Source organism: Lotus japonicus, chromosome 3 (assembly GCF_012489685.1).
Source record: "Lotus japonicus ecotype B-129 chromosome 3, LjGifu_v1.2".
Taxonomy (NCBI): Eukaryota; Viridiplantae; Streptophyta; class Magnoliopsida; order Fabales; family Fabaceae; genus Lotus; species Lotus japonicus.
In genome coordinates, this window is record NC_080043.1 from 60,169,206 (window position 1) to 60,196,109 (window position 26,904).

General features: G+C 36.5%; 1 protein-coding gene across 8 annotated transcripts; it reads left to right on the forward strand.

The window, feature by feature from the left end:
• Positions 1 to 10,973: 10,973 nt before the first annotated feature.
• On the forward strand, positions 10,974 to 26,223 carry LOC130744820 (protein SEMI-ROLLED LEAF 2-like). Of its 8 annotated transcripts, none has more exons than XM_057596971.1 (21): positions 10,974 to 11,058; positions 11,215 to 11,282; positions 11,400 to 11,616; positions 11,990 to 12,064; positions 12,918 to 13,033; positions 16,006 to 16,120; positions 17,530 to 17,658; positions 18,177 to 18,224; positions 18,473 to 18,678; positions 18,775 to 18,977; positions 19,070 to 19,362; positions 19,730 to 19,879; positions 19,974 to 20,258; positions 22,546 to 22,695; positions 23,073 to 23,148; positions 23,419 to 23,546; positions 23,692 to 23,886; positions 24,486 to 24,626; positions 24,705 to 24,833; positions 24,976 to 25,182; positions 25,973 to 26,223. In XM_057596971.1, the coding sequence occupies exons 3-21, from the start codon at positions 11,482 to 11,484 to the stop codon at positions 26,132 to 26,134; spliced, it is 2,943 nt and encodes a 980-aa protein (XP_057452954.1). In that variant the 5' UTR covers positions 10,974 to 11,058; positions 11,215 to 11,282; positions 11,400 to 11,481; the 3' UTR covers positions 26,135 to 26,223. The 8 variants fall into 8 exon arrangements, with proteins under 8 accessions (XP_057452954.1, XP_057452953.1, XP_057452957.1 ...); XM_057596970.1 differs by having other exon boundaries at positions 11,457 to 11,616; XM_057596974.1 differs by having other exon boundaries at positions 11,457 to 11,616; positions 23,422 to 23,546.
• Positions 26,224 to 26,904: the final 681 nt, after the last annotated feature.

The following is a 26,904-nucleotide window of genomic DNA, read 5'->3' on the forward strand; positions in this document are numbered from 1 at the left end:
CAGTACTTTATAATGATTATTTATACTTCAATTGATAGATAAGTACTTTATGCATGGTTATTTTAAGCTTTTAATTTCTTCAATTGATAGATTCCTTTCATTTCATATGAGAACTATAAATGTAGTTTTCAATTCATTAATTTTTGTTTTAATTTGAAACGCAATTCATTAAATATAATACTATGTAAGTATGTATACAGATATGTACTTATGTAGATATACATGAAAAAGGAATGAGTACTATACAATGCATTAGGATATGATCATTTCAACCGTGCTACCAATTTTGTACCGGAAAAGAGAGAAATGAAATGATGCAGACACCAAATGAGCAAGATCATGATACCACTATGACAGTGTCGTTAATTGTTGCATGCGATTACGAGCTACAATTATCATCCACGCGCTCAGTTGGTTGTAAGTTGTAACCAATTCGTTATCACTTATGTGTCAAAGCTTTTTTTTTGAAAAATATAAAATTAAAATACATATTATTTTGGGTTAAATAAGTTTTTGTCACCGTAAAATAGATGAGATTGTCTCTCGTTCTAGAAAGCATCGATTGGTTTAAGGTTTAGTTCAATTCAATTTTAATCATCGTTTAAAAGTTGGCTCGGGTGACCTTGTCAGATATATGGCGACGCTGATGTGTCACAGTCAACTTATTACATTCTTCATAAAAAAAATATTTTAAATACGTGAAGTTCGTTTCTTGGTTTGTCCCATTGGGTGGCCGCCGCGCCGCCCCTGTGCTCGGCGACAACCTCTCCGCCCTTTCCTTCTCCGAACTGTTCGTTTTCCTGGCGTCCTTGTCTTCCGCGGTGGTGGGGGCTTGGATCGACCTTTTTTCTCTCAATAAGACGGTTGCGGCTGCCCTTTGATGCACTCTTCTCCCTCACGACGTCGGGGCTCTGGATCTGTTGCTCCGAGACGTGCTCGCCTACTTTGTCTCACCGTCTTTCCTTGGGTTGCGCTACCTTTGCTTCTGTGGTTGTGATGCGGTGAACATTGCGACTGGTGATGGCATGTCGGTGCTTCTTTCCAGTCCTTGGTGTCTGATGTGGTGAAACAGAGGCTCTCAACCCTTGGTGGTGCTAGCGGTGGTGGCTTGACTGGTGTCAACGACTTTGCTTTCCCTTTCAGCTGCCGCTCTTTGCTCTGCTCGGTGCACCTCTTTCGTCGTTCCTTCTAGTTCGAGGGTCTCCTCGCCTTCAGTTGCATCATCACGGGCTTCTCCTAACTTTGTCTAGCGTTGGTTACTAGCCTCTGCTCTTCAGTGTCATGGATTAGTGGTTTTGGTGTTTATGCGGGTTTTAGGTTTTTGGTCACGACGCTTTGAATGCAGGGGTTTTGTGTCTTCGCAGTGGCAGAGCTTGCGGATTGAGGTTGAGGGTGATGGCTGTTGGGGGAGGTTGGTTCCTCCAATTGAGGTTGACGGTGATGGAATTTGGTGGGTTCTTTTGCAGGACGCGACGGTGGTGTACCTTGGAGCGGAGCTTTCAGTTGACCAATTCCTCTGTAGGGTGTGTTAAGGGTTGAGTTTAATGCTACGTTTCCCTTCCGGCCTCAATGCTCTTCTTGAACAGTGCTGCTGCGGAGGTGGTGTGGTAGCTGTTATTGGGTTGCTTGCTGCTTGCTTGCATTATTTCTTTGGTTCTAGTCTCTATCTGTTTAAATTGGTTAATTTTGTTTGGTCTTGGATCTCAGCTTTGTTGTCTTTGTAAGGTTTTTTAGGATTTTACCTAAACTTTTGCACACTCCTGTGGGTGTGGGGGTTTTTCAGTGGTTCTATGGGAAGTTTTTAGAGATTCTTTGGAAATTTTAATGGTTCTTTGAGAGGTTTTTTAGGAGGGTTTTTAATGGTTCTTTGGTAGGCTTTGAAGCTGAGTATTTTGTTAGGTGACTTTATCCATGTTGAGAGGAGTTGTTTCTCAACATTTCATATATTTATATATCTATCTATTTAACTTTCAAAAAATGTTCAAAAAAAAAAACTTTCAAAAAAAAAACGTGAAGTAATTCCTGATAATATTTCGCCATAATAACTTTGCACTACAAGTCATTTGATTTCATAAGGAATCTTCATCGATCTCACAATATTTTCACAAGAAGCGCTTTATTAAAAATTTCTCAATCTTTTATTTCCCAACTCTCTTCCCTACTCGCCCAAACAAAACAATCTTGTGTTATCCTTTTAAACTTCTCGATAAGAAGTTGCGCATGACTTTTTTACTTGTATTAATTAATTATCCATACTAACACCTTAAAAAAGGAAAGGAAAGTAAAAACATTGGTAAAGAGAATAGAACACTCCGAATGAAACACAGTTGCTCCTAAAAGATAGCTAGGGGTAAAACTAGCATTAATAATCGGATTCCAAAATATATCTACGAATGAGATTGACACTATTTTATGATTTTTTTGTATTTTTTTATGATAATAATCTATAATTTTTTATGGGAAGTACGTCTATTTATATAATCAAAGAAAGTATCTCCGCTAAAAGCTTAAAAAGGCTGAATTAACCGTGGAAGGAAGATTCTCCCACTAATACATGTTATGGTGTTCCAAGGCTAGAGATGCTAATAAGTGAGCCACTCTATTACATTCTCTCTTCCAATGGATCAAATTAAAGGAGATAGATTGGGAAGCCAAATGGCTGCAAGCCTGCTGCAATCCTGCACTATGGGTTCTAGAAGAGAGCTTTACTTCTTACTTTACTATATTTCTTTAATTTTAAATGACATATATATAGTTTTCATTAAATTAATACTATATATAAAGTTATGGAAATTGAAATGTAAAAGGAATGAGTAGTATGTTGAGGTGTCGATAGCGTGATTTGGCTCCTGCTATATTCCTTATCATATATCCTATAATACTACCTAGCCTAGTAGCCTGTACCTATACGCGCGTATGATATAATTTATATTTTGTTCTATTTATCCATTAGTCATTTTCACCCGTGCGTTGTACGGCGATTACGTTTATTTTGTAGATATATTTGTAGAATATCAAATAACAGAGAGTAGGTTCAAACATGTATGTGAATAGACCAACATAAAATTTTTAAATAGATTCCGTTGTATGGCCTACCGATGTCAACACATGAACAATATTATAAATCCAAATTTTTACGGAATGCGTTGCAAAAACAAACAAATTAAAAAACCACAAAAATGTCAACAACATGATCGCTTAATAGAACTTGCTGTCCATGTTCAGTAATAATGACTTCAGACTTGAAGTTGAAATTTGCTACCAATTCAATATTTGAACATCGTAACCTACAATGGAAAAAATAGATATCAGAGTAATAATTAGTAAGCAATATAAAGATGAACTTGATATATCATTTGAAAATTAAAAACAAACCTTACCAATAAGCTGCTTGACTTTTATTTATACTGTCAATAATTAAAACAAAGACATATCATATTTGGTATTTAAAAAAATATAAACCCAACAAAATTGTAGTAAAAAACAACACTTACATATCAAATATTTTCAAAGACTTCTTGATAGACAACTTGCGGGTAGTGTTAGAAACTACTCCTTGGTCATCTAGGATTAATATCTTCAAACCTTTTCTAGATTTAACTCTTGATAGTGCAACATATAATTGCCCATGAGTAAAGACAGGCCTTGGCAAATGCAATCCAACATGAGATAAAGACTGTCCCTGACTTTTATTTATAGTCATTGCAAAACATAAAGTAACAGAGAATTGTCTGCGCTGGAATTTGAATGGAATGTTAGAATTAGATGGAGTTAAGCCACCCTTGGAATAAAGGCTGTTTCTCCCATCGTGTTTCCGTTTAGAACAGTAGCAACAATTATATCTTTAGTCAAAGCGTTGACTATCATTCGAGTGCCATTACACAACCCTGCAGCTTGGTCAATGTTTCGAATGAGCATGATAGGGACATCAACTTTTAGTTTAATTTGATGGTTTGGAATTCCGGAGCATTTGTAATCATTTAAGAATTCAGATGTAAACCATTCCGCATTGACACCCGAATCTTCATCGGACTTGCATGGAGTATCACAATTCAAGTACTCTGTTTCCTCACCAGGAATCATAGCTAACATAAAGTTGTTGATTTCCTCTACACTTTCAAGTGTTGGTGCAAGGATTGCTCTTTCTTGGAAGAATGAGTTTTTTTCCAAATTAAACAAAAGTTTCGGATATGAAAAATTTACTATTTCAAGTAAGGGATCCTTACACGGTTCAATAAGAAGATCTGGAGGAATCTCAATGAGTGATTCGGTTTCATCAATGGTTGTAACTGTTCCGTCTCCTACTTGAAGCAACCAACCAACAAACTCTTTTATTTATGCTGATGAAGAAGATGAGTTAGCATTTTGCAATCTCATATTAACAGTCAACTTCATTACCTTGCAATGCTTCCATAGATATGAAGAATTGATAGCAGAACCCACAATCTCCGAACGGCTTCCTTTGGAAATAACCGGGAGTATTTGTCTAAAGTCGCCTCCTAGTACCACAACTTTCCCTCCGAATGGAATGTCATAACCATAAGTAGATCTAGTCTTCATAATGTCATTTAGAGATCTGTCCAAAGCTTCAAAGCAATGTTTGTTCAACATAGGTGCCTCATCCCAAATAATTAGGCTTGCTTTTTTCAATAATTCAGCTTTTGGGGAACCTTGACGAAGATTACATGTTGATATCTCATTTATTGAAATAGGAATAGAGAACCTGGAATGAGCAGTTCTACCTCCGGGTAACAACAACGATGCTATTCCGCTGGATGCGACATTTAACACAATAAGACCCCTTGAACGCAAAGCAGCAGATAAGGTGTTCCAAACATATGTTTTCCCAGTTCCTCCAAAACCATATAATGAATTTACACTCATATGAATTGGCCTCTTCGCATTAGGAGTTGCTTTGGTACCACCATCAGCATCAGGAACCACGACAACATGATCTCCGTGAGTACCACCAACAGAAGGATCCCCAACACAATTTCCAGCAACAATAGCCGCAATTTGAGATTGAAGGTCCTATAATCAATAAAATTAATCGAATTAATAAGGAAAAATAACATGGAAATGCCAAATTTGGGATTTGTGTAGACAAATTTTTAAGGAGTACCTTTATTTTCTGATTCCTCAACTCCTGAATAGGCTCCATTTGTATTTTGTACGACTGTTTGATCGCGTTTGGATCACCCTCAACATCATCTGACAATAATGATTTACCGTTGGTTGGGGTACAAAGAAGGGTATTAGAAGGTAGATCAGCAATCTTTTCACTTTGAGCTTCATATATTTGGAGATCGCCAGCATCAACAAAAGCAGCATTGAGATCCTAGAATTAAAAGCGTATAAACATTAAATAACACAGTTTGATATAAGTAAATGAATTTTAAACAAAGGCGGCAACCTTAGCCAATCCAGACGAAGATGCCTCTGACTTTGATCCGGAAGTTGGTGTTGTCATGGTAAGAAATGGATAAGAACCATCCTGAAATAATTTGAAATAAGAGTTACCATTAACAATGAGGTAAAACTCTGCAAAATTAAAATATACATGGATCCAGACAACTAATTACAGGCTGGAATGCCATTGCAGCTCTAAAATTATTGATAAGTTCTGGATCAGCACAAATCTTTTTGACACGATAAGACTTTTCAAACTTTGAGTGAAAAGTGTTTGCAACTTCAATCTTGAACAAATATGTTTTGTCAATCAAATTCAAGATTTCCGTGGGAATCATGAGAGGATCAGAACCCTGAAATAGTGAACCAAAATATTATTGTCGTTAATAATCTATATATACAATTGCATATGAATGTTATGCCATTTAACTTAAATACATACATAAGTTTCAAGCCAATCTGAACATGACTTGTTCAGCAGAGCAGAAGCCTCCTGATCAAATAACACAAAGGTAGTCGTGTCTTTTGAATCCATAACCCTTAGTTGAATTCTAAACTTGTGGGCTGGAGAAACAACGTGACGATTACATGGCTCACAAAAATACATGTCATCGGTAGGATACACCGATTTGCTACACTTGCACGCAGGGTAATGCCAGACCATACCCTCTGCAATATACTTAACAGTACCAAGTACAACACAAAATGATTTCTGAAAAAAAAATGCAGTAATCAATAACTGTAAATATATGTTATTTGAAGGAGACATAATTAATATTGTGGAATTATGAAGTGAACAATATACTTCAGCAAGATCTTTGAGTTGCTCGATGGTTTTCCCTTCACTCTTTTTCAGAAAATCTTCTTCAAGGGTTTTTTTTTTTGCGGAGTCTTGAAGCGGACTAATAATTTGTGTTGCAGTATCATTTGACTCCAAGAACCTATGTATTAGACGTTATCCCGATTCATTTAAATAACTCTATTAAAAAATTAATTAAAATAAATAATCAATTTTTGTGATAAATACAAAAGAATATAATTTACCGAGCACGAAGAGGGGCAGCTTCTTAAATGAGCGGATTAAAAAGAACCCTAGTAGCACCATAAACATTTTGGATGCTAGTCTTACCTGTAAAAAAAATTAAAATTAAAAATAAAACAGTTTAAAACAATTTCAATGTTAGTAACCTCCGAAAAATTAATTAATACCTTTAAATGACTTGATCTTACAACACTGTACAACCACGACAACATTGGTTGCATCAACAGATGAAAATAACTAACGACTTCAGAAACATATTTCCCGAAAAAAGCACATTCAACCCGAACCCTAATCACAAAAACAATTATTGAAATTAATTTGTGTATACATAAAATTAGGATCGATCAATTGAATAAGAACCGAACATGAGGTGTACCCATCTTGGTCAAGTTCTATAGTTATCCTCTTATGTTTAGTACCATCCTTTTCGAACTCTTGTTCTCCACTTGCTCCAGTGAGAATTTCAATTACATCTGGTGAAATACGGAAAAAAAATGTAAGGAAAATTAATATAGATTTTTTTATAAAATCTAGAGGATAGAGAAGAGTTAATACCTACAAGGAATGATGTATCAAGGTCCTTATACATTATGTCAACAAGTGGAACGAAAGAGTACGGCGTTATGTTGATAGCCTTGTTAGGAAGCAGTCGTACAGAAGTCTGAATATCAAAGTTGATCTTGAATGGATGCTCGGTTGGGCGAAAATCACGTCCGCTTTCGCCAACACCAAAGAATGAAATCTGGTAGACTTTTCCATCAGTTAACAAAGACTGAAATCGATAAATCAAAGTCTTCTTAACAGTAGCATGAATCTTGCAACCCTGAAATTTTAAAAGTATAGAAAAGTTAGCAATTTATGAATGCATTCAAAAAAATACATTAAAAAATAGTGATTCCAAAAAAAGTGGTATACCTTGTCATCCATAAGTATCATGTCCATTGAAAAGGGTAGCTTTGAGCCGTATAAGCTCGGACTTTGCTATAGATGATTGACTTACGCAACAATTGTCCAGGTTTCTTTGGAAGCATCGATCTTGGCCAGATCGTCGATTCTTGAAGCCATCAGGAAAAAAGGTTAATTTGAAATATGCAAGGAATGATGGAAAATGCTGGGAATGATGGATGAGAAATGTCTCATAAGGGGGTATATATATTCTGATATTAGGGTTCACTAATAGAATTTTTTCCCTATGATTGTTCAGTAATAAAATCAGCGGTCAGCGTTTTCCTCATTTATTTCTAATTCCATTCACAGGAAATCAGCGTTTTCTATTGGAAAGAATGAGACTTTTTTGAAAATTAATTCCATCATATATTTTGCAAAGGCACAAACCAATTCCATCATTTATTCGTTATAAATTAAAAAAGTCAAGCATTGGTAACGCAAGCAATACTTCTCAGAAAAATGTGGAATTATGATTGAAAAAAGTCAAGCATTTAAAAATCGGATATCTGTTTGCGAAAACTCAGGTAACGCTGTGAATGGATTGACTAATTCCCACTCTGAATGATTTTTGTGTTTCTTTTGCAAATATGACCCTTTTAATTGTTTCATCGTTGTGGGCTTTTGGTGGGCTGTGCATGAATTCTATTTGGGAAATGTCATTTAATAGGGGACAAAATATCAAAATTATAGGGAAATTGATTTGTATAATTAATGTTGAAAGTCTCTCTGGCTGTGACACTTGTCAGCCAGAGAGAGGAGTGGGAGGAAAATCATTATGGGAATGCTATTTGTTAAATTTTTGTGGATAAGGATTTTCTTTTATAAAGTATATAGATTCGACCATTCCACTTTCCTTTTGCTAGTGGAATTGTTAAACCTGCATGGTTGCGTTCCCACAATTGCCAACCAGAACCATCGATTGGTGCTTAGACATATATAATAATTACCCAATTTATAGATGAAAGATAAGTATATAGATAGATTAAGAAAGAAAGGAAAAATTCTTTTTCTCTCTTTATTGATTTTATCTAAAAAGTTGTAAACTATAAGTGGGAATTAACTAAGGTATACTTCGTTACAAAATATAAGTTGTTTAAGGTTATGAAAAGGTATACATGCGTATTAAGAACTAATCATTTAATGAATATTTTGATTAAAATACCTTTATTTAAACTTAAATTATATTAAAGAGAGATAAATATTATTATTTATTAAGTGCATATTGAGAATTGTGACATGCGAAAATTGAAGGTGGTACGTTAGAGATATAGGTAGTGTCAAGTAGCCCAACTTTTATTTTACTTTTAAGTTAAAGTTGAATTCGTCCCTTATCTAAGTTTTATTTGAATTCTTGCCTTACTGCTTATCAATTTCTATTTTCTCCTTTGTGTTCACCACATTTTTCTCAGGAACCTCATCATGTTGAAAGCTAAAAGCATGGCCAACTTGAACCTCATCATGCCTCTATAAGTTCTCGCCGACCAATAGTGGAATGAGGATTATCCCATCACAAAATTTAAAAGCAAAGAAATCGAAAATGTGTGCAACATTATTGACGTGCCTCTTTACATGAGATCATTCTGACTCTACAACCCTTAAAACTTTACATGACGAACTCGTTCTTGTCCACCCGGTATCAACACTCACTTTAATCGAATCCTGCGGATGCCTTCGATCTAATATTTGCACCAACCCTTTAATTTTTGTGACCTATATATAGTGTTGTTGAAATTGCAGTACCAACATACTTTTTCAACATACGCACGAACATATTTCAGGTATGTCTTGTACAACATTATTGACATGTAGAGCTAAAAATATTGCTACAAAAATGATTCATAAACCACTGTACAGTACCAAACACCTCGGACACTTACGGTTCTGGCGGTTTAAAACCGCCACAAAACGAGTTTCTTTATTTATTTTTTCATGGTTTCCACTTTGTGGTGGTGGGTGTCTAGACACCTCCGTAGTTCATGAATCACCATTGGTATTGCTACTAGCATTTTCTCTGACATTTTTTTTTCAACACCCGCTAGCTCATCTGTTAGATCGTTAGTTATAGTTTATATAGTTCTCTCTAATTTAAAGTGTGACGCACATTTTTAGTAGACCCTACACAAGTTTCAAGTAATGAATGAGAGAATAATGAAAAGGAAGTGTTGGAGAAATGTTACTACCGTTATTCTAGAAGAGAATAAGCTAACTTGCAAAATGCAAATCTTCCTAAAAAGAAAAAGAGATAGCGGGAGGTTCATTTAAATGATAAATCCAATAAAAAAGTAGCAACCCATTGTTTTGGGAATTAGATTTCCCACCCCAGCCTTTAGAATTGTCACCCCAGCCTTTTTAAAAAAATGCCGGGACTACCCTCCAGGACTTAAACCTCCACCCCAGTCCAGTTGTTGAGGTTTCGGACTCCGTCCGAGAGTTACACTTTCGGATAAGTTAATTACAGTTTAGTAACCATAAGTTTAGTCCAATTGCAGCAAAAATAACATGACTTTAAAATTGAAAAGTTACATAATCCAAGTTAAGCAAAATAACAATACATAATCCAAATTAAGCATTTGAAAAGTGAAGCAAAATAACTGCATCCTGCTGCATCTGGTAAGAGTGATCCGGGACTATAAGTTTTGGATCTCTCAAGGACTATAAGTTTCGGACTGCTTGATAATTAAATTTGCCACCCCACCCCTTTTTAAGACGTCCGAGAGTTGCTAAACCGGATTAATATGAAACTTAAAGTTTCGGACCTCTCAAACCAGATACCGAAAGTGAATGAATTGATTCCGTGTTCTGTTCTAATACTAATACGATCCGAAAGTTGAACATTCAGATCAATCCGAAAGCGTATATCCTGGAGTAAAACACGGAAGGACAATTTAGTATTTCCCCACTTTTAAGTGGGGTGACAATTCTAAAGGCTGGGGTGGGAAATCTAATTCCCCATTATTTTCGGTACCGTTGGGACTTTGCGGCGTTGTTCTCACTATCACAACTCCACGTTATTGTCATGAACAAATGGACATCCTATTTAAATTATGAATTATTTTAATACATAATTAAAATAGGACAAAACCTTACAAGTTTTTGACCTCCTTTGCCGCGACAGCCCAATCGCCCACGTTCGATCTTTTTTGACACGTGGTAGAAACTACACAACTCATCAACCTGCCACGAAGAATGTGTATTATTATTAATTTTTTTAAAGTTTGAGTGACTCCTCTTCGGGTCATCACCACGGATCACAATCTGTCTCTAATACCATAATTCATTATAGACCTCTTTATATATCGCTCAACAACACAACGCGTAAATCAACCTTGCGATTCGAACACACAATTTTTTGAGTAAAAGTAACTTGTTCTTACAAATTAAGAATTTGTATTTTCTTTTTAATAATAATAATAATCATAATAATTATACAACATATATAAAAAATTAATTGGTAATAAACTAATAATAATACAAGGTGAGAAAGAAAATAAAGCATTTTAATGGTTTAATAACAAGATACGCATTTCTTCATTTAATTAAAACGTTAATTTCCATCATATTCTTTTTTTTTTTTGAAAGTCATCATATTCATATTAATGTCAATGGCCAGGGGAGGGTTTTTGCCCCCTCTGACTCTGACCCCATGCTATTTTTCCCTGGTACAATTTTTCTTTTTTCCTTTTCAAAAACAAAATTCCGTATGCTTTCAATTTTATTTTCCCATTGAATTTAATATTTGAGTGATTGGCAAGATTTTTTATCATTTTCTCAATTCTAAGCATAATTTGCATTTTCCCTAAAAATTTTGCTTCCAGTTTAGCTTCGATCGTGGTCGGAGACGCTTGATTTTTGCGAGGAACTGGAATTTCCATAATTCCAATTGGTAGGTTTCTGATATTCAAATTCGACGCTCTGAATTATTCATAATCTAGTTTCTATATTTTTGTTTTAATTTCGAGCTGAATTTGACTTAAATTCGTGTGGAATTTTAACTTCCCAGTACTGGAATGTGAATGGTGGATGCAATTTTCAATGTGAATTTGTTGTTTGTTTCAAGGGAGGTTTGGTGAATTCAGAGGAAAATGGGGGTTATGTCCAGGCGAGTTGTCCCCGCCTGTGGTAACCTCTGTGTTTTCTGTCCTTCTCTGCGGGCAAGATCAAGGCAACCCGTGAAGCGTTACAAGAAGTTGATTACTGATATCTTCCCGCGTAAGCAGGTGAATTTTTCAGCTCATGTTGTTGTGATCTTTGCTCGGTCCGGTCGTTATTAGTCTCAGGGTGTCTTATAATTATAAGCTGACTTTGCAATTATTAGCAGTTGTATGCATTGGATGGTTTGTTTATTTAGCTTGTTTACTAACCCTTATTGGTAATATCATCTTGTGGATCAATGCTATTGCTTTTGTGGCTGTCATGTTATTATGTTGTGTATTATAATAGTAAGATTTCAGTTTTCTGAATAGAAGTACGGGTACTAGGGTTGCAATATGATGAGTACATGATTCTTATACTAGTGAAGAAATTTGAATTTAACAAAGATTTAGAGTGCTTTAGAGCCAAGAATTTTCTGATGATTACTATGTTTTCCAGGTTGCTGAACTTAATGATAGGAAAATTGGAAAGCTCTGTGAGTATGCTTCTAAGAATCCATTGAGAATTCCCAAGGTAATATCACTGTTAAAGGTCTCCTTTTTTTTAATCTTCTTGTACAGTTGTTTCATGTAATCACTAATAAATAAAATTATGGCATGGGGCAGGAAATTTAAGCACTGAGAATTTCAGTGATGAATTTTGAAGTACTGGTTTGTAATGTTTGGAATATTTTTGATTTAATTTCAGGATTTTTATTAAAGAAAAACTTGGTCTTTTAATAATTTGAATGAGGCTATATTGAGGAAGTAATTGTCATTTCATAGTTTAAATAAGAAAAGATGGCTTTTGAATGTATTTCTTAGGATTTGGATTATACCTAACTGTTCCCCAAAAGCTAGCTCAGGGGTGAGGATTGTTTAACCCTTAATAAGGACTTATTTAGCCATATCTCTAGTCAATGTGGGACCTTGACACACACCCTCACGACTGGGGATGGACATCAGGAGCGTTGAATTTGCAGAAATGGACATCTGCGAGTGGCCCATATATGAGTGGTCTCCAGGAAACGGATCTATGATAAGTTATGATACCAATCTTAGAATTTGGGTTATGCTTAACTACCCAAAAGCTAGCTCAGGGTTGAAGATTATGCTACCCTATATAAGGACTTATTTAGCCATATCTCTAGTCAATGTGAGACCTTAATGATATTTCTTACCTCTTATGTGTTGAATGTTTTTTAGCATGTCTTCACCTAATTTCAGTTTTGACATGCATGGCGTTTAAACAAACTTCATTTGACATTTAATCGAATTTAAACAAACTCCATTAAATCAGTTTAAGCTCTGAGTCTTTTTTTATTTTCAGCATGGAATTGTGATCTCTTTACATAACCCCAAGTTTATGTGGTGTTTTATCTTGGCAGATTACTGAAAACTTGGAGCAAAGATGTTATAAGGATTTGCGCAATGAAAGCCTTGGCTCAGTGAAAGTTGTGTTGGGCATATACAGGAAATTGTTATCCTCATGTAAGGAGCAGATGTAAGTTTTATGCCTTGTATGTGCATTTTCTTGATTGAATTGTTATTTGCTCCCAACTAAGTTTGTTGAAACAAAAAGCAGTATCAGGGAGGATGTTTATCTTTCAAATTCCAAGATTCATGCATGATAGGAACCGAATTTATTACAGAATATTTATGGAAGTACTGGTGTTCGAGAGCCAATTCTCTCCTACAAATTCTGGAATTTTGAGAGTCCAGTCTCTCCCTATGACAACCACCCAATTTCTGAATGTCTAAACTAACAGCCACAACTCCTATTTATAACTAGAAATTTAATAACCACCCCTAGGCAGTTTTGATAGAACATAACTAACATAAACTGATGTAAATAACTAACCCAATAACTACCCCAACAAATAATCAAATAATAACTTTCTAACTGCTACTGTTCACGATCACTGTTCATGCGCACTGTTCATCCTATCAATACCCCGCCCTAAAAGATCCACCTTGTCCTCAAGGTGGGAAGTAGGCAATGCTCCTTCAATGTAGGTTGGCTGCTCCAAATGTTCTGCAGTTTTAATCAGTACTTCTGGAGTTTGACTCTGAAAAATACCTCCTCCGGATCCCACTGTTTGAAGTTGGTCAAACCACTTAACGCAGCCCATTTTGTTCCTGTCTTCCCCTCTTTCAACAAGATCATCTCTGCAGATGCCAAGTGTTGCAGTCTGTTCAATGCCTGTGGTGGAAGATGCTTGATCCTTGAAAGACATTTGACCCACATACCATTCCTCTGTCTTGGCTCCCCTTCTTTATTCAGAGACTTGCGTCTCTTCATCGTCTTCGGTTGTTGATGGATCTTTCGATGCTTTCTCCACCGGGGTCCAAGACTCACTCCATCACCTCTTCTTACAACCTCTGCTTCAAGATTGGGTCTTTGCATCTCAAAGGTTAAGGATTTCTCCGCCTCTACTGTGGTCTCTATCATCTCTGATTTTGATTCTACTAAATGGCCTTCTCTTGCATTCTCCAAGACTTCATTTATCCTTGGGCTTTCTTCCTCTCTAGAATCTTTAACATATACTGGTATGTCAGGATCCATTTCTGGTTGGAATTTCTTCAGTAAAGCCTTCACAAAATCCCACCATTTTGCATTCTGGTTTCTTCTTTTCCAGAAATACCACCAGACGAAAGCATCTCCCGTCAAAGCCATCTCAGCCTCCGAGAACTTCTTCTCTTCAGCCATTTCCATGGCCTCACAGTGCTGCTCCACTTTGATCAACCACCAGTAAGCCTCTTTACCATCAAAGGTTGGAAACGCCTTACCTTCCCTCTTCTTAATTGTTGTCTTCTTCTCCATTTCTTCACGATTCAATTGCACCACAGCACCTGGATGGTGCTCTGATACCAAATTGATAGGAACAGAATTATATTATAGAGAAATTGTACAAAGCACTGGTTTTCGAGAGCCAGCCTCTCCTAATTCTGGAATTCGAGAGTCCAGACCCTCTCCTAAACACAACTTCTGAATGAAACAAATAAACAAACACAACCCCTTATTAATAACCACCCCTAGACAGTTACAACCAGACACAACTAGCAAATAATAACTGACCCAATTTAAATAAAAACAACCTCTAACTGCTACTGCAGGCACTGTTCACGAGCACTGTTCACACAGTGCCCTATCAATACCCCGCCCTAAAACACCCACCTTGTCCCCAAGGTGATAATCTGGAAAGTTTCTTGCACTCTGCCCACAGATTCTGAACTGTTATCACACGAAGGAAGCCTGAATCTGGTGGCTTTGCCGGAGGTCGTTTGGCGGTTACCAAATGGCATGGAATACAGCCCAATGTGTTGTGATCACTGACAAAGACGTCTGGTGGCTTAGCCGGCGGGCGTTTGGCAGTTACCGCCGTGCAAAAACATGAATACAGTGGTTTTTGAGGCAGCCTTCTCTCCCCATCGAATCCTAAATTGACGAATTGGGGCAAAATGATGGATTTGATAGGAACCGAATTTATTACAGAATATTTATGGAAGTACTGGTGTTCGAGAGCCAGTTCTCTCCTACAAATTCTGGAATTTTGAGAGTCCAGTCTCTCCCTATGACAACCACCCAATTTCTGAATGTCTAAACTAACAGCCACAACTCCTATTTATAACTAGAAATTTAATAACCACCCCTAGGCAGTTTTGATAGAACATAACTAACATAAACTGATGTAAATAACTAACCCAACAAATAATCAAATAATAACTTTCTAACTGCTACTGTTCACGATCACTGTTCATGCGCACTGTTCATCCTATCAATGCACCATAAGAGTATTACATTGCTGAAACCATTTTAAAATTTATGGACAATTATGAGTTTTTTGTGTCCAGGTAATTGAACTGATTCCCAGAAAAGAAAGGAAAATGCACCATTTATTAGGGTTTCAGCTCACCAACTCAATATCAATATGATATTATGATCAATTACTGCTTACGGAAACTAAGAAATACCAAATGCACACAAGCCCAGGCCACTATCTGACTGAGATACAAGCTACCAATTCCAATTTCCTCCATTTCTATTTATACTATTCTGTTATGCTATACCAACAACTATAACCAGTTACGTCAGTGGGTATCTGTTCCCCCTTATTCGTTCTCACGTATCCTTTCTTTACTGAGGGTCTCCTTTCACTTGGTATTGTTCGTGTAAAAGCTTGTGTATATGGGATTATCGGTAAAAAATTATATGATGAATTTACTTTGAACGAGTGATCTTAGTTTATACCATGGGAAACCCTTATTTTAAAACATGATTTCACACTGAATTTTTTCTTAATAGAATTTTCATGTGTTCCAAGGCAGGGTCATTCAGTATCAAGTTGTCCTCCTATTTTCTAGTGACTTAAGCTTCATTCAATAAAGATTTGTTTCATTTAATTTTCCCATGTTGGGCTCTACTTTTCATTTTTCCAAGTAATAATATTCAAAAGGTGCTTTGTAATCTTACAGGCCGCTATTTGCCAACAGTTTATTAGAGATCATTCGGACTCTTTTGAAGCAAACTCGAGCAGATGAGATGCAGATCTTAGGTTGCAACACTCTTGTTGAATTTATTGACTGCCAGGTATTTGGATATTCAATCGTCCTGACTTGTTAGTGTTAAAAATTTTAAATTATGTGGTATTACTATTGAGTATTGACCCATGTACATGTTGTGAGTTCAAGAGCAAATTCACTGCTTTTAATTTAACTCCACAGTCTACTTTATAGGTCTTGCTACTTGATAAACATTGCATTTTATAGATAATGTTTAGTTTTTTTAGATTAATTGCACTTTGGTCCTCTAATTGTGATTATGCACAATGTTGGTCCCCCTAGTTTTCTTTTTTTTGCGTTTGTGAAGAGCTAATTTAAAAATTAAAAAAATTGGTCATTCAGTCAATTTTTATATACCTGAATCTTGAAGTGTGTTTATATATTTGGGGGTTTGTTATGGATTTGGGATATGTAAATTTTAGAAGTTTTAAAAGTCATGAATTTAGTGAAAAATTGATGAAAAATTGAAAGCATGTTGTATTGTATAATATAATGTTTGAAGATGCGGTAAATTTAGTTTTTTGTTTGTTTTATGAAATTTATTATTTTGATTGGTAAGTTTTGAGTGGAAGAATGTCTCAAATGGTTTAATTGATTAAATTTGGGAGTAGTTAGTATATAAAATGAAAATTTAAGAGTTGGGAGTTTTAAGGAGAATGGTGGGACTTAATTGTAACAATGAAAAACCTAGAGACTAACCAAAATCACACATTAGCTATAGTACTAAGCAAGGTTGCCAAACTCTCGAGTTGACTCTTAGAATCTTACGATTCTAGGTGTTTAAAACGAGTCAACTCGCAAGCAAACTCTAAAATTCCTGAAATCTAGCAAACTCTTGCTGACTCGATAAACTCACATAGACTCACGATTCCACACCGAGGCTATGAGTCACCGAGAAAACGAATTTCGCACTAGATCCCCCTATTAAGAGGAGTTATTTTGGGTTTTCAGGAAAAGTTTTCAACAAAGACTAAAAGAAAGATAGGGTTTCTCATTTCAATCAAATATTCTTATTCTCTTTTGAACCCTAGGAGTAGCCATGTTGGCGCTGCAAGTCATCGCCGCCGCTTCAAATTTTGAGCTCTCTTTAAGACTTTATTGTGAATTATGCACTCTTGGTACTTTGGTTGTTTATGTGCTTTGTTTAACTTTGCTTTATCACGAGGTTGGATTTTGAATTTATTGGGTTAATGTCTCCTTGATGGTTGTAGAATGTGTTCTTTATACATCATGACAGGTTTTACTAAGTTTTTTTTGGTAGACTCTTATGAGTCTACGAGTCAACTCGACGAAACGAGTTTACCTCCCCAAAACGAGTTTGCGTAGACTCTCGAGTTTGACAACCTTGGTATTAAGACTAGAAGTGCATTAAATTATTTATTTTCCACATTTTTTAGTGCCATAATTTTGTGATATTGTCCTTTTGATTAAAATCAGACAGATAGTACATGCATGTTCAACTTAGAGGTTTTTATCCCGAAACTATGTCAATTGGCTCAAGAAGCTGGAGATGATGAACGAGCTCTGCTTTTACGTTCTGCTGGACTTCAAGCTCTATCCTATATGGTAATGCTTCTTTGCTTGTTCATTTGTTACTTCTTGCACAATTTACTTATGCATTTTCGTAAGTATACAAACATAAGGACTTATTTTTCTTTGTTGATCCATATACAAGAATCGACAAACCTTGATTACTTTTGCCAAAATGTGCTCTCTGGATGCAGAGATTATAAAATATATGAATGACAAGGATGGTCATGAGCAGTTTTGGTCACTTCTGATCAATATCAGTACACAATAATCGACAAACCTTGATTACTTTTGCAAAATGGTGCTCTCTGGTTCTCCTGAGATTATTTAATAAATGAATGACTAGGATGGTCATGAGTAGTTTTGGTCGCTTCTGGTTAATAAATGTTAATATTAAACATCTTCATACTGATATCCATATATTTAAATCATTTGAGTCGGTTAGCAGTTACCTTGTTCCTACCACGGTACCTCATGCTTGTTAGTTGCTTTTCAAGGTCACTTGTACCTTCCCCTGATCCTTTTGTTCTCTCCCACTGTGTTATTTTGGTCAGGTGCAGTTCATGGGTGAGCACTCACATCTTTCCATGGATTTTGACAAAGTGAGTATTATTTTGCACTTTTATTCATTAAATCTGTTGACAGATAGTGATACCAGAAGTGACATCAAACGAAGGGTTGCATTAAATTGAAGTTTAGTATCTGTGTATTCATTTATTTATTCCAAAATTTTATCCACAACTTGGGTCTTCAATTTTTTTCTTGTTTAGTCTTGACGCTAAAAGTTTGTTTTTGTCGGTCTAATTATTTTCTTTTTGTTTCTTGTTGGGTGGGTGGATTTTTGGAATAGATTATTTCAGCGATATTGGAGAATTACATGGATCTCCAATCCAAATCCGACCTTGGCCAGGTAGAGAATCTGAATTCACAATCTCAAAACCAGTTGGTTCAAGGATTTCCTAAAGAAGAAGACCATCTACATTATTTACCAGATGTCACCAAGAAGGATCCTTCCATGCTGCATGTTGTGGCAGGAACTGAGAAAGAGTCCAAGTTGTATGTCTTCTTAGTTTTCTCCCCTCTTTCTTTATTATGAAGCCAACAACAATGATCCTGAGTCCTGACAGCCCTTTTTGTTCACCACTTTTGCAGGGGTATTACTATTGCTAAAGATCCTGGTTATTGGTCAAAGGTTTGCTTGTATAATATAGCCAAATTGGCAAAGGAAGCTACAACTGTGCGGCGTGTCCTGGAACCTCTGTTTCACAATTTTGATATGGAAAACCGTTGGTCTTCTGAAAAGGGGGTTGCTTATTGTGTTTTGATGTATTTGCAATCCCTTTTAACAGAATCAGGTATTCTTGTGACATTCCATGTTTTCATTTTCCTTAAATATGAAGTTATCTCTATTTTTCTATGTAATTGATTACCACTTTTTGAACACTAGGTGATAACTCCCATCTTCTGTTGACCATTTTGGTCAAGCATTTGGATCATAAGAATGTTGCAAAGCAGCCTATCCTTCAGATTGATATTATTAAAACAACCACACAGCTTGCACAAAATGTGAAGCATCAGACTTCAGTTCCAATCATTGGTGCAATATCTGACCTCATCAAACGTTTAAGGAAGTGCCTACAAAATTCAGCTGAAGCATCCAGCATAGGAAATGATGCATTTAAGCTTAATACTGAACTTCAGTCTGCCTTAGAAAGGTGTATATTACAACTTTCGACAAAGGTAAGTATGCTAACTTTTATGCATCAATTTTTTGTTTGTCTCTCAAACTTTACATCATTGTGGGGCCTTAGCTGTGATTTATGAGTGAAGTTTCTTAGATTCTAGATGTTTGTATATCCAATTTGTTATCTGTTCTTTCTACAGCAGAGGATTTTTTTGCCTTATTTTGGTTACCAATCTCCTGACAAGAATGTAGAAAAACTACCTGTGAATTTCTGACTTTTGTGGAAGATAGCTTACTATTTACAAATTTTTCCTCTCTTTTCTTATTAGAAAATGTCTCAATGTTATAAACAACTAAATTCCAAAAGAAGTATTAGGGTTGAGTATGTTGCAAAGCATTATTTCACTGCTTCTACTATGACAGGTTGGGGATGTAGGACCAATTCTTGATTTGATGGCCGTGGTGCTAGAGAGTTTCTCCACGAATCCTATCACAGCAAGAACAACAATGTCTGTTGTCTATCAAACTGCAAAATTAATCACTTCCATTCCCAATGTGTCATATCACCAGAAGGTAACTGTTCTTACTTAGACTAAGAATAGTTTTTCTACATGCTTAGCTTTAGTGAATTGTCTTAAACTTTTGTGTTATTTTTGGCCCTTTACAGACTTTCCCTGATGCCTTGTTTCACCAATTGCTACTGGCCATGGCTCATCCCGACCACGAAACACAAATTGGAGCGCATAGTGTATTCTCTATGGTGCTTATGCCATCCATGGTTTCTCCTTGGTTAGACCAAAAAACGATTGCTAAGAAGGTACAGAGTAACAGCTTCTCCAATGAAAGTTTTTCCGGAGAAGAACATTTGAATGGAAAGGTGGTTGAAGAAAAGCTAATAGTAGGTGTTAGTGGGAAGAAGTTTTTCACTCCTGTGCTAACTGATGGAAAAGAAGTAAGAATTTTTTTACTTATCATAATTGTTTGTATTTAATTCTGTTTTTTTATTCTCGGAGGGGGTGATGTAACATCCTGACTTGACGACTAGCCTCACGGTAACAACAAGAGTCTTTTCAGCGCGCTTTGTCCTCACTCGTGCGCTTCCCGGGAAAACTTCCCAGGAGGTCACCCATCATAATATTGCTCCAAGGCTAGCACACTTAACCATGGAGTTCTTATGAGTTGGGCTCCCGAAAAGAAGTTGCAACTTGTTGTCATGAGTAGTACCAATCAAATCTCTTATGCCCTCCTCAACTATATAATCCATCCCTATACAGTCTAGGAATACCTCTTGTTCGGGTGTGAGATCGGTTATTTCATGTGCCCCTCCGCCTAGAAGCCTGCCAGGAGCCGCTCCTTGTCCGTGCCTCACTGCACCGGCGATCACTCCCCGCCCTCGTCGGCCCCGGGCGACACAGGCCCACCAACTTCCGCTTGGTTCGTCCTCGAACCACACCGTACTGGGAGAGGTCGGCTCTGATACCAATTGTAACGCCCCGATTTCTCGAGTGTCACACAGTAAACCAAACGTCACCATTTTCGTAGAGAATTTTCGTCGTTCAATTATTAATCTTGAATTAATGAGAAAAGTTCATTTATTGCGAAACTCTTGAAACTTTACGAAATAACTCACGGAATAAATAAGACATACATTACTGAATAAAAATAACTCTTAATTAAAAGAAACCATAATTCAATAGTACATAAATTAAACCTTGGGCAAAAGCCCTACATTAAAGTACATCAAAAGAAATCCCTGAAAATAACAACTGATAGAAGATAGTTCAGCACTACGAAACACTCAACCCCCAACATGGCAACATCAGTCACTCGTCGAGCCAACCGCACTGTCTCTGGCGTTTCTTCACAGGAGCCCTGACCTCTGGTGCATCTCCATTACCCTCCGTCTCGGCAACCCCAGGTACATCAGCTTGTGATTGCGGCTCCACGTGATTGAGGGTTGTACTGTGTTGTACTGTGGTCCCCTCCGAGAATTGTTCATCTGCGGATGATCGTGATTTGGCAATTGGTGTTGAGGTGGTTGTGTGAATGGTGAGGTCGTTAGCCTAACTGAAACTTAGGTGACTGACTGTGATATAACTTAAAGATTTTCCTTATTAAATCTTGTTATTTATGAGAATTACATGGATATGTGTATGTTTATATGAGAACATGAGATCTGACCCTGTTACTTGTTTATGTGTTATTCTGGGGGGGCCCAGATGGTGAAGGTCAAGAGCGCAGTGACCTCTTGGACGATAGACTTACATGATCAACACAAGGAAAATGCCTGACAGACCGACTCTGCCTAGGAATGTCGCCTTTATGTCGGCAGCGCTACAATTACGGGACGTGACCGACACGGGAACGTCGTCGAGACACAGATCATGGAGTGGGGCAAGGTCAAGATGCCCTTTGCACCATGCCGCTTCTTGCATCCAGGAGATGAGGGTTCTTGCTCGAACTCTCCTCAGTGGGCTGCAGGAGAGGAGGGTTCTTCACGGGCGATCGGGGCACCAGACTGGTGGGCACGCATTGGCGACTTTCCAGTTCCGCCTCCAGAGTCTCTTCCAGTTCCTACTGAGCATATGGAGGGTTTTGCTCCACGGTTCGTTGCAGTAGCTGACCTGGGTTGCCGAGACAGAGGGTAATGGAGATGCACCAGAGGTCAGGACTCCTGTGAAGAAACGCCAGAGACAGTGCGGTTGGCTCGACGAGTGACTGATGTTGCCATGCTGGGGGTCGAGTGTTTCGTAGTGCTGAACTATCTTTTATCAGTTGTTATTTTCAGGGATTTCTTTTGATGTACTTTGATGTAGGGCTTTTGCCCAAGGTTTCATTTATGTACTTTTGAATTATGGTTTCTTTTAATTAAGAGTTATTTTTATTCAGAAATGCATGTCTTATTTATTCCGCAAGTTTATTTCGTAAAGTTTCAAGAGTTTCGCAATAAATGAACTTTTGTCATTAATTCAAGATTAATAATTGAACGACGAAAATTCTTTACGAAAATGGTGATGTTTGGTTTACTGTGTGACACTCGAGAAATCGGGGCGTTACAGGTGAGGGTATGCAGCTCCTATTCATGGATTAATCTTAAATGATTGAATTTAGTTATGTTAGACACTCAGTTCAGTTAGTTTGGTTGATTATTTTTTCTTTTTCTGATAATCTGGACCATGATTATTTCCTTGCTGTAGATCCTAAATCCTAACAAATGCTTTTATGCCTGAAATTTTCAGGATCTAAGTTCTCTTAGGTTGAGCAGTCACCAAGTGAGTCTCTTGCTCTCTTCAATCTGGGTTCAGGCAACATCCGTGGACAATATCCCTGCAAGCTATGAGGCAATGGCACACACTTACAGCATTGCTTTATTGTTTACTCGTTCTAAGGTTAGATTTGTGCATACCAAGTGCAGATTTATGATAAGTGAAGTACCAAAACTCATTTAGCTCAGTTTGCTTAATTTTTACGCATTAGAATTGTTTCAATTGTTTAGTACCATTTCAGAAATTTCTTGGCACTTGTAATATTACAGTTTATGAAAGTGAAATAAATCATAAGAACAATTTAGAAAAGAGTTCAATTTGGTGTGAAATTGGCACCAGCATTAGTGCCAGCCACAAGAAATCCAACAAGAGTTTTCACCTTTTCAGAAACGAAGAAAAATTTATGTATATTACATTTTTTTAGTTAATCTTGGAAGCGTCTAGAGCCAAGTGATATCACATGATTAATTTCTCGAAGTTCATGTTAATGCTTTCAACAGACATCCAGTTACATGGCTTTGGTAAGATGTTTCCAATTGGCATTCTCCCTCAGAAGCGTATCTTTGTACCAAGAAGGTAAGTGGGATACTGGTGATTTTTTACTCTCTATGAAGGAAGAACAAAGAATTCCTGTCTCTATGGAATTGAAGTTTGGAATGGATTCATCATTCCTGACTTTTTTTTATAACAAACAAAGGAATGTTCTTTCCCACGGGGAACGGAAGCAAGAATGGAATCCATTTTAAGCGTTTTTGAATATTCTGCTACATGTGAAACTTATTTACTGAGAATTATATTTTCTATGATAGACATTTTCTGACGTGTTTCTTTACATGTCTGTTAAAGGAGGCTTACAGCCATCTCGTAGGAGGTCTCTTTTTACCTTGGCTTCGTACATGCTTATATTCTCTGCAAAGGCAGGCAATTTCCCTGATCTAATTCCAAAAGTTAAAGCGTCCCTGACAGAGGCAACAGTTAGTTTCCTCCCCTAATCTCTTGATTTGATCCCCATTCCACCTACATCCTTGTTCTTCAGCTTCTGTTTAAAATTTAGTGTCATTATCTGTTTTCCAATTTTTATTATAATTAGATTAACTAATCAAAGCCATAAATCCACAGGTAGATCCTTTTCTTGAACTAGTCGATGATATTCGGCTGCAGGCTGTTTGTATAGAATCAGAGAGGATAGTTTATGGTTCTCAGGAAGATGAAGTTGCTGCTATGAAGTCACTTTCAGCTGTAGCATTGGATGACAAGCTGTTGAAAGAGACTGTAATATCATACTTTCTGACTAAATTTGCAAAATTATCTGAGGTAATATAAATTTGCTTGGGCTCACATATGCTACTTTAATGTGCTTTGACAATTAATAGTGGTACTTTTTCCCTAAGTTAGTAGTCAATTAGATTATACCCTAAAGAGATGTGGTTTTGATATTCTCTTATGTATGTAAAAGGGAAAATATGTAAAGAAAAACATAAGGATTTTTACGTGCTCAAATAGATGGGTGGTGATATGAGCAACAAATAAAAAACAGAATAAATGTAGAAGGGTATGGAGGACAGATTGCATTCTGGTTTGCTTTACTGATAAATATGCCAGTGATAAAGGATATAAGATAATAAATTGAATGTCTGATCAAGTGTTCAGTAATGATTGAATATAAGCCGTTAATTGGTTGCTTTTGGTTCAACTTTTTTACGTATTTGTTGTGTTCCAGTAGTACACGCACACATTTGTTCCGTAAATTACATATCAAAACAAATTCTCCTAAAAATAATACTTGCGCATATCATGTGAGATATGTAGAGTGTGGACATTTTATCAGAAATGGTAGTAGGTTTGCATGCAGAGGAATCTGTAGGCTGTGTATAGTTATGTGGAAATAACATGATTTTTTCCATATTTTCCAGGATGAGTTGTCCAGCATAAAGAATCAACTTCTACAGGGTTTCTCCCCAGATGATGCATATCCATCGGGACCTCCCTTGTTTATGGAGACACCAAGGCATTGCTCTCCACTTGCTCAGATTGAGTTCCTAGATTTTGATGAGGTAGAATTCTCAAAAATTGCATCTCAATTTTATAGCTCTTGAAAACTTGTCTGACAAACACGGTGATTGGTTTTCTAGATAATGGGTCCAGATGATTTGATGAATGAAGAGACTGGGCCTGAACCTAGTGGCAGTCTGTCAGACCGCAAAACATCACTTTCATCCAACCACCCTGATGTTTTAGGAGTTAATCAACTCTTGGAATCGGTAAAATCTGATACACTTTTAATTCTAGAATCTAGCTGATTGGAATGTGTTTGAATTTCAATTCTATCTTTATACTTCTGCCCGAGAATGGATACTGTTTCTTCTTTCCTTAAAGATACTATGGGCATTATTGCATGGACAGGTTTTGGAAACCGCACGGCAAGTTGCAAGTTTCTCCACTTCCTCTACTCCTCTACCTTATGACCAAATGAAGAACCAGTGTGAGGCCCTTGTAACAGGGAAACAACAGAAGATGTCAGTCATTCACAGTTTCAAGCACCAACAGAAGACTAAGGCCATAGTTCTTTCAAGTAAAAGTGAAGTAGAAGTTCCCCCTCTACCTTTTAAGGTCAGAAACTTTTACAAAATTTATTTTTTCAGTATTAGAAAAGTGTATGTTATGAATGAATATATCTTCAGGATGTATTTGGATTTCCTGGTTTAGTATCTTAGGTAGGGCCCGAACTAGTTATTGACCAAAATTTAATTATTAAAAAAGTTTAAATAAGTTTAAATAAGTTTTTAGTCCTTCATTTTATTCTTAGATTTTGTTTTAGTCTCTACCATTTAATTTTCATGGTTTTCATCTCTACTCTTACATATAATTTTAGACTCAGTCCTCACTGTTAATATCTCACATTTGTTAACGGGTGATGTAGCTAACAGGGAGTCTTGTTATCATTGCAACATGTACAAAATAATTTCATGTGACCCAATTTTGTTGGCAAGTTAGATTTGATAACTAGCTCTATTAATAAAAAAAATCTCACTGACACATGAGGTCTCCCCAAGTTGAATTGCATGGCAGTGAGAATTTTTTATTAATAGCTAGCCATTAGACCTGACTATTAAGTAAAATAGGTCACATAAGATTACTCTGGCCACGTGTTAATGTTGCTGTAACTCCTTGTTAGCCACATCACTGGTTAATAGTAAGATATTAACATTGGGGGACTGAAAACAAAATTATATCTAAAAGTAGAAGTCAAAACCCGTTTTCATGTCTTCCTTTTTAGTCACATACGATTATCTCTCAATTTCTCTTTGTTTTCTCGTTCTATCTCTCTCCTCCGCACCTCAGAAAAATAGGGTGTGAAAATATAGTTAACCTTATTTGTCTGTAATGTGTCATTGTGTAGGCACTAGAATATTCAAAAGGTGATTTGAAGTTAGTGTCTCAGAAGCAACTTAAAGTGCAGGATCAAGTCCCCCTCCTTTCACATGACCACGTGCAGCAAAATTCTTTGATATTACCACCTTCAAGCCCCTATGATAAATTCTTGAAAGCTGCCGGATGTTAATGAAACAAGATTGCAATAGATGCCATTTTTTCATTCTTTGCGATGATGTAAACTAAATGTTTCTTTACATAGTTTCTACCATTCATATCCATAGTATGTGAAATGTGCAGGCGAATAATTTTTTTTTTTTTTTTACTTTTCTTGAGAGGTGGATGTTTCTGTCCAGCAAATGTATGATTTTGTCTATAGACTTTAGTAATATTTGTCAATATTTAAAGGTTTAGTGAATAAAGTCGTAGTGAATGTGATTTATTGTTAGAAGTAAAGTTTACTTGTCATTGATTCAAAGGAAAACTTGACAAAATGGACATAAGAAACTTCATGTAAGTTTTTACCTTTTATTACTGTATATTTTCTCTCCTACGTTGTCCCGAAATCAAATACTAGAAGCTCCTCATGAGTGAGGAATGAATTCCTCCATGGCTAATCCTTCAAATTCGGATTTGCTGCAGTCAAAGAATCCTACATTTCTTGAAGTTAGGGGTCTTTGACCGCCTGATCTTAATCGGATGGCTCTGGTTCAAATATGATGATTTTAAGCGCACAATAACCTCTTAAATCAGAGTCATTCGTTTAAGATCAGATGGTCACAGACGCCTAACTTCGGCGAATGCAGATCCTTTATGGGAAATAACACATGAATATTTTTTAGATTTTTTATACACATCTTTTTTGTACATGCTAGCTTAACTAATTAATTAATGATAAGGGGTTACGTGTTAAAAATTTAAAATAATCTAAACTCATGTAATTTAATTTTGATGCACTAC